The sequence below is a fragment of the Pyrus communis genome, chromosome 14 (genome assembly GCF_963583255.1).
Source record: "Pyrus communis chromosome 14, drPyrComm1.1, whole genome shotgun sequence".
Taxonomy (NCBI): domain Eukaryota; kingdom Viridiplantae; phylum Streptophyta; class Magnoliopsida; order Rosales; family Rosaceae; genus Pyrus; species Pyrus communis.
The window spans coordinates 10661334-10672031 of NC_084816.1; the positions used below are offsets into that span (position 1 = coordinate 10661334).

At 37.4% G+C, this 10698-nt stretch overlaps 2 protein-coding genes across 2 annotated transcripts; both read left to right on the forward strand.

Annotated features, from left to right (window-relative positions):
• The first annotated feature begins 603 nt into the window (after positions 1–603).
• Positions 604–1200, forward strand: LOC137714359 (uncharacterized). The gene has a single exon (XM_068453596.1). It carries the CDS (start codon positions 604–606, stop codon positions 1198–1200), a length of 597 nt encoding a protein of 198 aa, XP_068309697.1.
• Positions 1201–8830: 7630 nt separating this feature from the next.
• On the forward strand, positions 8831–10465 carry LOC137716522 (2-oxoglutarate-dependent dioxygenase 19-like). The gene is made up of 2 exons (XM_068455980.1): positions 8831–9106; positions 9409–10465. Exons 1-2 carry the CDS (start codon positions 8858–8860, stop codon positions 10219–10221), a joined length of 1062 nt encoding a protein of 353 aa, XP_068312081.1. The 5' UTR covers positions 8831–8857; the 3' UTR covers positions 10222–10465.
• Positions 10466–10698: the final 233 nt, after the last annotated feature.

Genomic DNA, 10698 nt, shown 5'->3' on the forward strand with positions numbered 1-10698 from the left:
GGCTCCCGAATAAAACAAAAAATTATGGGAGATCCTGAGTTTGATACTTTGAGCTAGTGAGTCTGCTTGACTGTGACTACGAGAACCTCTCCGGCCCAAAAGAAGTGCAATAGTGGAGCTACTAAGGCCATCTCCAACCCAGGGCTGGCTAGAGGGCTCGTTTTAGCCCTCTGGCCCTAAAAGAATTAATATTTTAATGAACAGTACAGGGCCATATTTGCCTCCGTCTCCAACCGAGGGCCAAAAGGCCATAGGGCTCGTATTAGCCCTGCCACAAAAAACCGTCTCCAACCAAAGGCCATAGGGCCAAACATAATTTATTATTTAAAAACTACAACTTAAATTCAAATCCAATGGCTAAGTGACGTCAGCTAGCCATTAGTAGTTGACATCATGCTGACGTCAGCTAGCCGTTGGATTTTAATTTTTCTTTTGCTATAAATAGAGTGGATATTGGGCTATAATTCACACAACTTTGAATTCAATTTATTTTAATTCAATCTCTTTCAATTCAAGTTTGCAAAAAATTCCAACTTTAGATCCTCTTCGGATTCCAACTGGGAGTCCTCATCCAATTCCAAATTGGAAGCAAAATGGGCTTAAATGAGACAAGAAGATAAGGAGTCTGATGAAGAAGTTGAAGTAAGGCGCAACAAAGAAAATAGAGTAGCAACCATGGCTGCAGCCATGGTGTGTCAGCCAACTGAGGAACAACCTCAATGGGGTGGCTCTATTGCTGGTCGCTCTTACAAACCACGAAATAGAGCGATGTCGCATGCCAATGTGATGAACAACTACTTTAACCCTAACTCAATGTACACAAAAGAGGATTTCAGACATCGCTTCCAGATGAGGCGTTATGTCTTTAAGCATTTACTTCATGATGTCCAGCAGGTCAATCCATACTTTCAACAAAAGGGAGACAGAGCAGGCTGCCATGGTTTCTCACCTCATCAGAAGGTTACTGTTGCACTTCGAATGCTGGCCTATGGCTCCCCAGCTGATTCGATGGATGAAACCCATGGTATGTCTGAGTCTACATGCCTTGATACTCTTGAACAATTTTGTGACACAATTGTTCAGGTTTATAAAGACGAGTACCTGTGCGAGCCAAATCAAGAAGATCTGAATCAGCTCCTTCGCAAAGCTGAAAACTGTGGGTTTCCGGGCATGATATGGTCATTAGATTGCATGCATTAGGATTGGAAGAACTGTCCCACTGAATGGCAATGAGGCTTTAACGAAAGGTCGAGAAAGCCAGCTATTGTGCTAGAGGCGGTTGCCTCATATGACACATGGATCTGACATGTTTTCTTTGGAGTCCCTGGATCCCAAAATGACATTACAGTTCTTGGGTGTTCACCCCTCTTCAATAACTTGATGGAAGGTAAAGCACCTCAACTTGACTACTACATCAACAACCGTCAATATAATATGGGGTATTACTTGGCAGATAGCATCTACCCAAAGTGGGCAACACTTGCCCAAGCAATTCCAAACCCTAGGAATGACGTAGAAAAGTTGTTTACCTTACACCAAGAGGCATACCGGAAAGATGTTGAGAAAACTTTTGGTATTCTACAAACACGGTGGAAGATCGTTAGCAAACCAATAGGAGGGTGGAGTCGAGAAAATTTGGACTCCATCATGATGTCTTGCATCATATTACACAATATGATAGTGGAGGATGAGGAGGATGAGCGAGATAGGTATATTGATGGAGAGTCCGATGACGACCAAGAAGATCCAAATAGGTCAAGAAGGGCTGGTGCAAAAATATATGATGGGCCTAATTTGCCTTTCAATCCAAGAACTGGTAGTATCTATAAATGAGTACATGAGGCGCTATAGAATGATACGTTCTCGTGCCACAAACAAGTACCTACAATAGGATCTTGTTGCACATCTTTGGGCCAAAAGAAGCATGGAGTAGTCGTTTAAGATTTATGTTGTTAAATGTTTTTAAAAATATTGTTTAAGTTTCATGTTGTTAAATGTTTTTTTTTATGTTGTATAATTTGTAAGTTGGTTAGTGTAATTTAATGTTGTTTCATATTGTTTAATGTTGTTTCATGTTACTTAATTTAATTTAATGTTGTATAATGTTGTTTCATGCTACTTAATTTCATGTTACTTAAATTTGTTTTGTTTAATTTTCGAAGAGGAAATTGGGTGAGAGCTTTTGGAGCTCTAGAGAGACTGAGAGTGTAGAGAGAGAGAGAGAGAGAGGAACTTCAGAGAAAAATGGAGAGAAGTGAGAAAGATAAGTGGAAAGAGAAGGAGTGACGTGAGGGAGTGGAGAGGTGCACAGGAAATTCCAAACAATTGTAAAAAATATTATTATTTTATTTACCTGTTGCCAGGGCTATTCAAGTGTAGGGATGAAGATGCAAAAGACAATTACTGTTCATTAAGGGCAATTATTGTTCACTAGGTGGATTAAATAGTGGATAGCCTGGGGAGCCTTTCCCACGGTGGGACTGCTCTACGGTTATTGACCATACAAAATGAGCAACTTAGCTTCAATTAATATGGAACTGATCATAGATAAAATAAAATAAATATAAAAAAAAAAATAAAAAAAGGGTTCATGATTAATTAATTACTTGCATTGGTCACCTAATTAGGTTTTTTTTTTTTTTTTTTTTTTTAAATTTTTCGAATGATTAGATATCTATTACAAGATAAAAGAAGATAATGAAAAAAAAGCAGAGCTAGAAGAAGGAGATGATCGATACTGGAACAATTTAATAGAAGAAGAACTACACAACAAAGATAAGATGATGGAAGCCTAGAAGAGTTGAAAGCAGATAATCAAAAGTTGAAAAAGCAAATAATAATGCAACAAGTGGGGAATATGTCACAACAGCACTGTGTAAAATTACATACAATAACTCAAGCATTAGACAAAAATATAAACATCACTGTGAGACCCACCATAATAAATGGAATAATGACATAAGAGTAAATAAAAAAATGTTTTATCCATTATGGACATTTTCCACCAAAAATTCCCTTGTAATTAAAAATAAAACTGAAAAGGGCTTTCATTAAATTCCCATCAAGGTCTAAAATATCGATATTATCGGCAATTTTTGAGAGGGTGATATTTTCACACTTATCCACTAAATTATCATCAATATATCGATATTATCGTCGATAATATCGGAGACGATATTTTTAGCATTTGAATGCATATATTTGGGCAAGATATCGCGATATTATTGATAATCGCGAGATGAAACCCAAAAATACTTGAAAAATGCTGAGAAGTCTCAATCTTGTGCATAGAGGATTCGAATCCCTCCCTTTGTCAACCACGCACCAGGGCCTTATCCAACTCGCTACAGATGTGTTTGTGATTACATATTCAGCCTGTAATATTTATATGGTCGTTAAGATGTCTACAAGGCTTGCAAGCTAATATTTATTATCTAGGATAAATTTCTATATTTAAAAAAACACCATGGGGATTCGAACCCCTCCCATTTTACTCCTTCAACACCTTGACCACCATATCACTTATGTTTGCTAGCTCGGATAAATTTCTTTCATTAATTACTTGGATGAATTTCTTATCTAGGATAAATTTCTTTCATTAATTACTACATATTTTCTACACTCACAATGTTTGCTAGCTCGCTATATAATCAACTTAAATCAGTTAAATCCATCATGCAATGCATTTCGTTCTAATTTTTTTGTGATAAACTAATAGATAATTGACTAAATAAACATCCTGCAAAGTTTCAATAAAAAATTCCATGGTTTCTATTCAATTTTTATCAATATCGATAATATCCCGATATTTCCATCGAAATTTCCGTGTTTTTGGACTACCGATATTTCCGATATCATCGATATTTTAGACCTTGATCCCCATTTTGTAAATGATGAATAAAATATTTTGTAGATTCCATATTTTAATTTTATTTTTAATTTGAGAAATGATAATCAGAGTGAGACTATCCATGGACCCACTATCACCTCAAAATTGAACATTTATTCTCGTGCCAACATTATAAAATATTGTATAAAAAACATGAGGTGACAAAGAGTCGCTAGAGACTCCACCTTTTGAGAGAGCATTCTTAGCATTTCTCAAATTGAAAAATGCTAAAGAGACTCTCTCAAAGTGAGACTTTTTATGGACTCAATGCCACCTGACAGTTTAACGTTTCTTCTCATGCCAACATTATTAAACATCGTACCAAAAATATGACGTGGCCAAGGTTCTAAAAGACGCTAAACGCTAGTCGGACGGTGGCCTAGAGACTAGCGCTAGACGGGGCCTAGGAGGATTTACGTAAAATCGTATAAACAAATGCTCATTTATACTTTAAAAAATATATAATTGTACTGAAATACATAGATTACAAAATAAAGTAACATATAGATTGTTTTAAGTAAATTTATTACATATATGTATATATAATAATAATAAAAATAAAAATAAAATATGACTTATGTGCAAAAGTTGAGGAATATTTCTTTTGGTTTTGCAACATTTTTTCTTGGAATGGGATCCTGTCCAGATCACTTCCTCCTAATCCACCAAGTTCGGAGATCTGGGCCATTGAAATTTGATCTAATGGCTACAAACAGGGGCCCATTTTAAAGGTTATAATAACTTTAGATGTTTGATCAAATTTCAATGGTCCATATTTTCCGGATCCCTTCCCTTTTTTCTTAGCCTAATATGTTTTAATCATTGTTGGGCCTTACTTTTCATTAAAAAAGGATTGAGCCTTGTTTTCACATTAAACAAATAAATAAATAAAAATTTATTCCCTAATTTTAAAAGAACTATCAGCCAACTTTAAAATCTCTAACTTTAACCCTAGCCAACATAAACTTTGCGTTGTCGCACTTCTTCTTCTACGCAATTGTAGATTTTACAGAGCTCCCTTTCTCCCACTCTCGCTTCTTCTCTTGTCAAATGTTTTATGTCGACTCCTCTTCTTTGTACATAGAGGAGGGAATAGGCACAGCAACATGATGGCTACCTTTGCAGTGATATTTTTTTCTTGAGTTACAGAACCGCCTGGGGGTTGCCGAGGCCGCCTAGCCATCCCAGGAGGCCGTCTAGGCACCGCCTAATAGTCTAGTTGACTTGTTGAACGATTTTGGTGAATTCATGGCGATCAGCCGCTGTTGAGCACCTAGGTTAATTTTTAGAACACTGGAGGTGGCAGAGAATCTATAGAGAGTCCCACTTTTTGGAGTCTCTTTTGCACTTCTCATATAATTTTTGGAAAGAATTATTTTTTGGGTACAAATTTCTAGAAAGATATTTTTTGGAGAGTGTTATCCACGCGCCTATTTTTACTTCTCACACACCCTTCTTAATTTCTTACCGTCAGATCAAATGAATTGAAGAAGATCAACCAGAAAAAATTAAAAAGAGTTTGTGGGAGGTAAAATGGGTGTGTGAATAGCACTACTTAAAAAAAAAATTAAAAAAATTAAAAAAAAATCCCAAAGTAGCTTGGATTCAGTAAGTGGGATGAATTTTTATATGTTATTGGGTAAATTACATAAAATCTCAACTATTGGTCACACGACACTATCATACCTCATTTTTTATAATTGACAATGTCATACCTCATTTTTAGAATTTGGTCCAATGGTATGCCTCTGTCAATTTGTTTGTTAATTTTTCTATTAAATGCTGACGTGGCTTGAGAGGGGACCCACTTCCTAGCCAAGTGGATAAAAATATTAATAAATTAAAATAAATTATTTTATTATTTTTATGTTAAAACATGTGGGACCCACCCCCCTATAATTCTCACCCTTTCTTCCCCTTTTTCTTCCTAATCCGAACCCATCTCTCACCCGCCTCTTCTACACCAAATCCTCCTTCGACGACGACCCATCTGACCAAAAGGACCCTTCTGACCCAAAGGAACCCACAGACCCAAATCCCCAATCTCACTCTTCCTCTTGCTCTTCCTATTTCAGAGACGTCAAAGCCAGCCTTAGGCAACACCAACAACACCAACAATCGCCACCACCGGCCGAATAGAGAAGACCCACTCCTCAAAATCCATCATATACAAACCTTTCCCCTCTAGGATCTCCAAAGTTGCTTCCTTGGAAGAAATCTGCAAAAACCTCTCGAGTTTCAGCGCCGATCCTCCGTGCCGAACCCCACTGAACCAGGCCCTACATCCTCGTCACCTCGCCGACCTTATCCCCAGGCCCGACAAACTCGTTACAAAAAAAAAAAAAAAATCTGGGTTTTTTTGGTCCAAATTTTTTTCTAAATAAAAAGGTGAAGAATGGATGAAGGAAGAAGGTGAAAAATGGAGGTGACGAATGGATGAAGGTGAAGAATGAAGGTGAAGGTGAAGGTGAGAAAGATAGGAGAGAGAGAGATGGAACGCATCAGAGAGCTGAAGGTTTGGATCATGGATCTCTGCCGCGTACTTGCCCCACGGTCTTTGTCGGGCCCCTTGGTAGTGCTTCTTCTTCTCTTCGTTTGAACTCACTTTCTGAACCGCCACTGGCTTCACGGTGGCTTGGTTCAAGTTGGCAAATTGGATCCACACAGTTTTGTTGGGAAGTGAGATTGTGAATGCAGGTTTTCGGACCGGGTTGGCAGGTTTAGGTTGCAAGGAGGGCGGGGAGAGGTGGGTTTAGCGGGGAAATGTGACGTGGGTGGGGAAGGGGTCGGAGGTTGCAGGAAAGGGGAAGGAGAAGGAGAAAGGATCTGGGTTTTGGAATTGGGTTGCAAGGAAGGGGAAGGGGTCGGGGAAGATGGGTGTTTGGGTTTTATTTTTTTTTATTTTTCTTTAAGGGTACATTGTTATTTTGAATATTTTATTAATTTTTTAATAAAAAGTGGATCCCAAATTAACCCACATCAGCATTTAACTGAGAAATTCACAGCCAAGCTAACGGAAGGTATAGCATTGGACCAAATTCTAAAGATGAGGTATGACATTGTCAATTTTAAAAGATGAGGTATGATAGTGTCGTGAGACCAATAGTTGAGATAGTTTTTTGTCATTTAACCTATGGTATTATATTTAGGAAGTGCTATATCCATACTCTTTTTTACTTTCTATACACCCTTACTAATTTTTGGTCATTAATTTTCTTTAACTCATTCAATTCAACCGTTGAAAATTGAGAAAAGTGTATAAAAAAATACAAATGAGTATGTGGATAGCACTAACTTATATTAGTAGCATTGAAGGACGTAACCATTTGCTTGCCGATTTTGCTTTGTTTTATAGTGTTGAACGACGCAACCATGTGCTTGCCAAATTTGCTGTGTTAGTTTAGACAGTCTCATATATATTCCAATGTCGGTGGGCTGATAAGTTTTGACCATGCTTTCTTGCTTAATTTCCTGCCCACGTCGTGTACCCGCAGGAATCTCACGATTCCAGGACTCCTCGCAAGTCTTGAGAGCGCAAAATATAGCCATAGATAGAGATCCCAGCCAGATTTCACCCTATCATATTCTAAGGATCCGAAGATCTGAACTTTTGAAATTTAATCCAACAGTTAAAAACAGGGAATCCTTCTAAAAATAATTTGTAGCAGTTGAATCAAATTTTCAAAAGTCTAGATCTCCGGATCCTTAAGACTTGGTGGGGGGATCTAGTTGGGATCTCTGTCCTACATAATTTTCATAAAAGGTGGATTGGACAACATACACGTTGATTTATAGCTATATTTTAAGTTAAAAGCCATCATGTCATGGAAGACCATGGGTAATGCTACACTTACCATAATATTGTACCAACACTTGTATCATATATCTAATAGAGGTGGGTCTGCCAACGCATGTGAATCTCATCTTTATTAGAAAAATAATATAAGTAATGATACAACTAGATGATGAGAATAACATTTTTGCATAAAATATGATTGATATTTTGACTTGCATAAAATATGGGTGATGCCGGTGGCGCTCTCAAGACTTGCGAGGACTTCTGGAATCGTGGGTTTGAAACCCGTTGCTGGTGTGGAAGCTAGACTTGTGGCTAAGGAGAGGCTGAAATGCCTCTGTGAGTCTTCCTCCAAAAATGATGGATAATCGTGGCTTGTCATCAGTTTTCCTCATTTTTAAAATAAAAAACATTGTTGAAAAGGAAGAACTGATCTTTGATTATCAAACTGATTGGATACTCTTGTAGACCTATTATATAACTCTTATAGACCCATCATTCATCTCAGAAACTTCATTTTGAAATTGATTAGTTTAGTACTTAAATATATTGTAGAATAATTAGATAGCTAATTTATCAAAACAAAAAAAGAAAAAAACTACTTAATTCTTGTAGACTGGTCATTTCAATGTTATTTGTTTATCTCGGCAAGTATGAGATGGTTGGCCACCGACACCAAATGAATTAGTGATTCCTAAGGCTGACTTCTGGATTTGGACCCCATTTGTACCCTTTTTGTGATGATCCTAAGAATTAAATTTTATGCGATAATCGTTCATCATGCGATCAGAAATTATTTTGATTTTTTTATTTAAAATTAAATATAGTGCCTAACAAAAACTAAACGCATAATGTACGATGAACAAATAAAATATGAGAATCCTCACAAACAAAATCCGGAGAAGATCCTCATCCCTTACTTCTCACCACAAAATATAGCCATACATAACTTTCGTAAAAGGTGGGCTGCACAACATACACGTTGATTTATAATAAGGATTATGAACACGAGAAATTTGATGACATACGTTCCAGCTTCTCAGTGTCTACCTAGCTCTATAAAAAGGAACCATTTCCTTCATTTATCATCACAAAAGTTTCATCTCTATATTCTTTTTACTCATCCTCTTCTGATATACATAATATTCTCCGAGTCCTTGAAATTTGAAGGTATGGCTCCAGTTGCTACTCAAACCATGGATGTAAAGAGCATCAAATCACTTGCGGAATCACCCGCTCTCAGCTCTGTTCCTTCTGCTTATGCCTTCAACATAAATTCCAACGATGAAGCAGATCCAAACGATCCCGAATTTGCAATCCCCATAGTTGATATGTCTCTTCTCACCTCCGGATCTCCTGATCAACGGTCCAAAATAGTCCACAACCTCATCAAAATTTGCCAAGAATGGGGCTTTTTCATTGTAAGTAGTTTAACTAAGTACTAACTACTTCAGTTATTTTTTAGGAGAAATATTTGAGTGACGGTTGCTAGTGTTTTAGAGTTACTTGTAGCAATTTGATAAAGAAAACAACAAAAATGATACTTTTGTCACATTTTCAATAAAATATTTGTATCATCTCTCTAATAGAGATCAGTCCCATATGCGCATTTATTGGAGAGGTGGGATAAATATGGTATGAAAAATGTAGTAAGCATAGCATTACTCGAAAAAAAAAAAACAGAAGCAAGCTAATTAATCATGATCACGATTATTCATTGCAGGCAATTAACCATGGAGTCCCAGAGAGTCTAATGAAGGGGATGATTGACGCGTGCCATGGATTTTTCAGCCTCCCAGACGAAGAGAAGGAGGAGTTCAAATCCGGAAATGATGTGCTGGAGATGTTTAAGTACGGAACCAGCTACAATCTTGCATTAGACAAAGTCCTTCTCTGGAGGGACTTCTTCAAGGTGAGAGTACATCCCGAGTTCTACTCCCTCTACAAACCGGCTTGCTTCAGTGAGGTTTCAATGGAGTTCAGCAAGAGAACAAGAGAAGTAGCATTGGAGATAACACGTGCAATCTCCGAAAGTTTGGGACTGGAGCCCAACTACATACATGATGCGATGAACATGGATCGCGGCCTACAAATGCTCGCCGCCAACTACTATCCGCCTTGCCCTCAGCCAGAACATGCAATTGGTATACCACATCACACTGATCATGGCCTTGTCACCCTCCTTATCCAGAATGAGATGAATGGTCTCCAAGTTGAACATAACGGCAAGTGGCTCACCGTCAATGGCCCTGCCAACGGTTTCTTTGTCAACCTCGCTGACCAAATGCAAATTCTTACTAATGGCAAATACAAGAGCGTGATGCATCGGGCAACTGTGAACAGCAAAGCTACGAGGATATCTATTGCCATACCACATGGACCATCTGTTGATACACTTATCGCACCGGCACCGGAGTTATTGGAAAAAGAAGGCCAAGCTCCGAAATACATTGGAATGAATTATAAGGAGTATATCCAGCTTCAACAGAGCGGCAAGAACTACATGAAATCCACCTTTGATCACATACTAGCGTAACTGAGCTTTATACAGTCCCATGGCTTGGTCACACTTCAAACGATCTCAACCATATTGAAAGAGCTGCAGCTTCCTTTTGATTTCTTTTTCTTCGAACTGTTTTTAGTCTAAATTTCTCTTCTTTTGTTTCAATGATCATGTCATATCGGAGTTGGCTTGATGTGCTATTAGCACCAAACAGCCTTTTAGTTCAATAATATTTAAGGAGTTTTAACGAAACACTCTCGGTACTATTCACTTTTAATGAAAATCCATATTTTTACTTTTTTCTAGTACTATTTACTACACCTTTATTTATCATTTTTCATTAAAACAAAACTTTTTTTAAAATTTTCGTTAATATTTATATTATCAAACATCGCAGACTAGCAGCCAGTTTCGATTTAAAATAGGCTTCGGTTTTCAGGGGATGGGGCTTTCAATATATTTGGTCTTTTAAGCCAATGATTGATTTGAAATTGAGCATAGAAAATAATA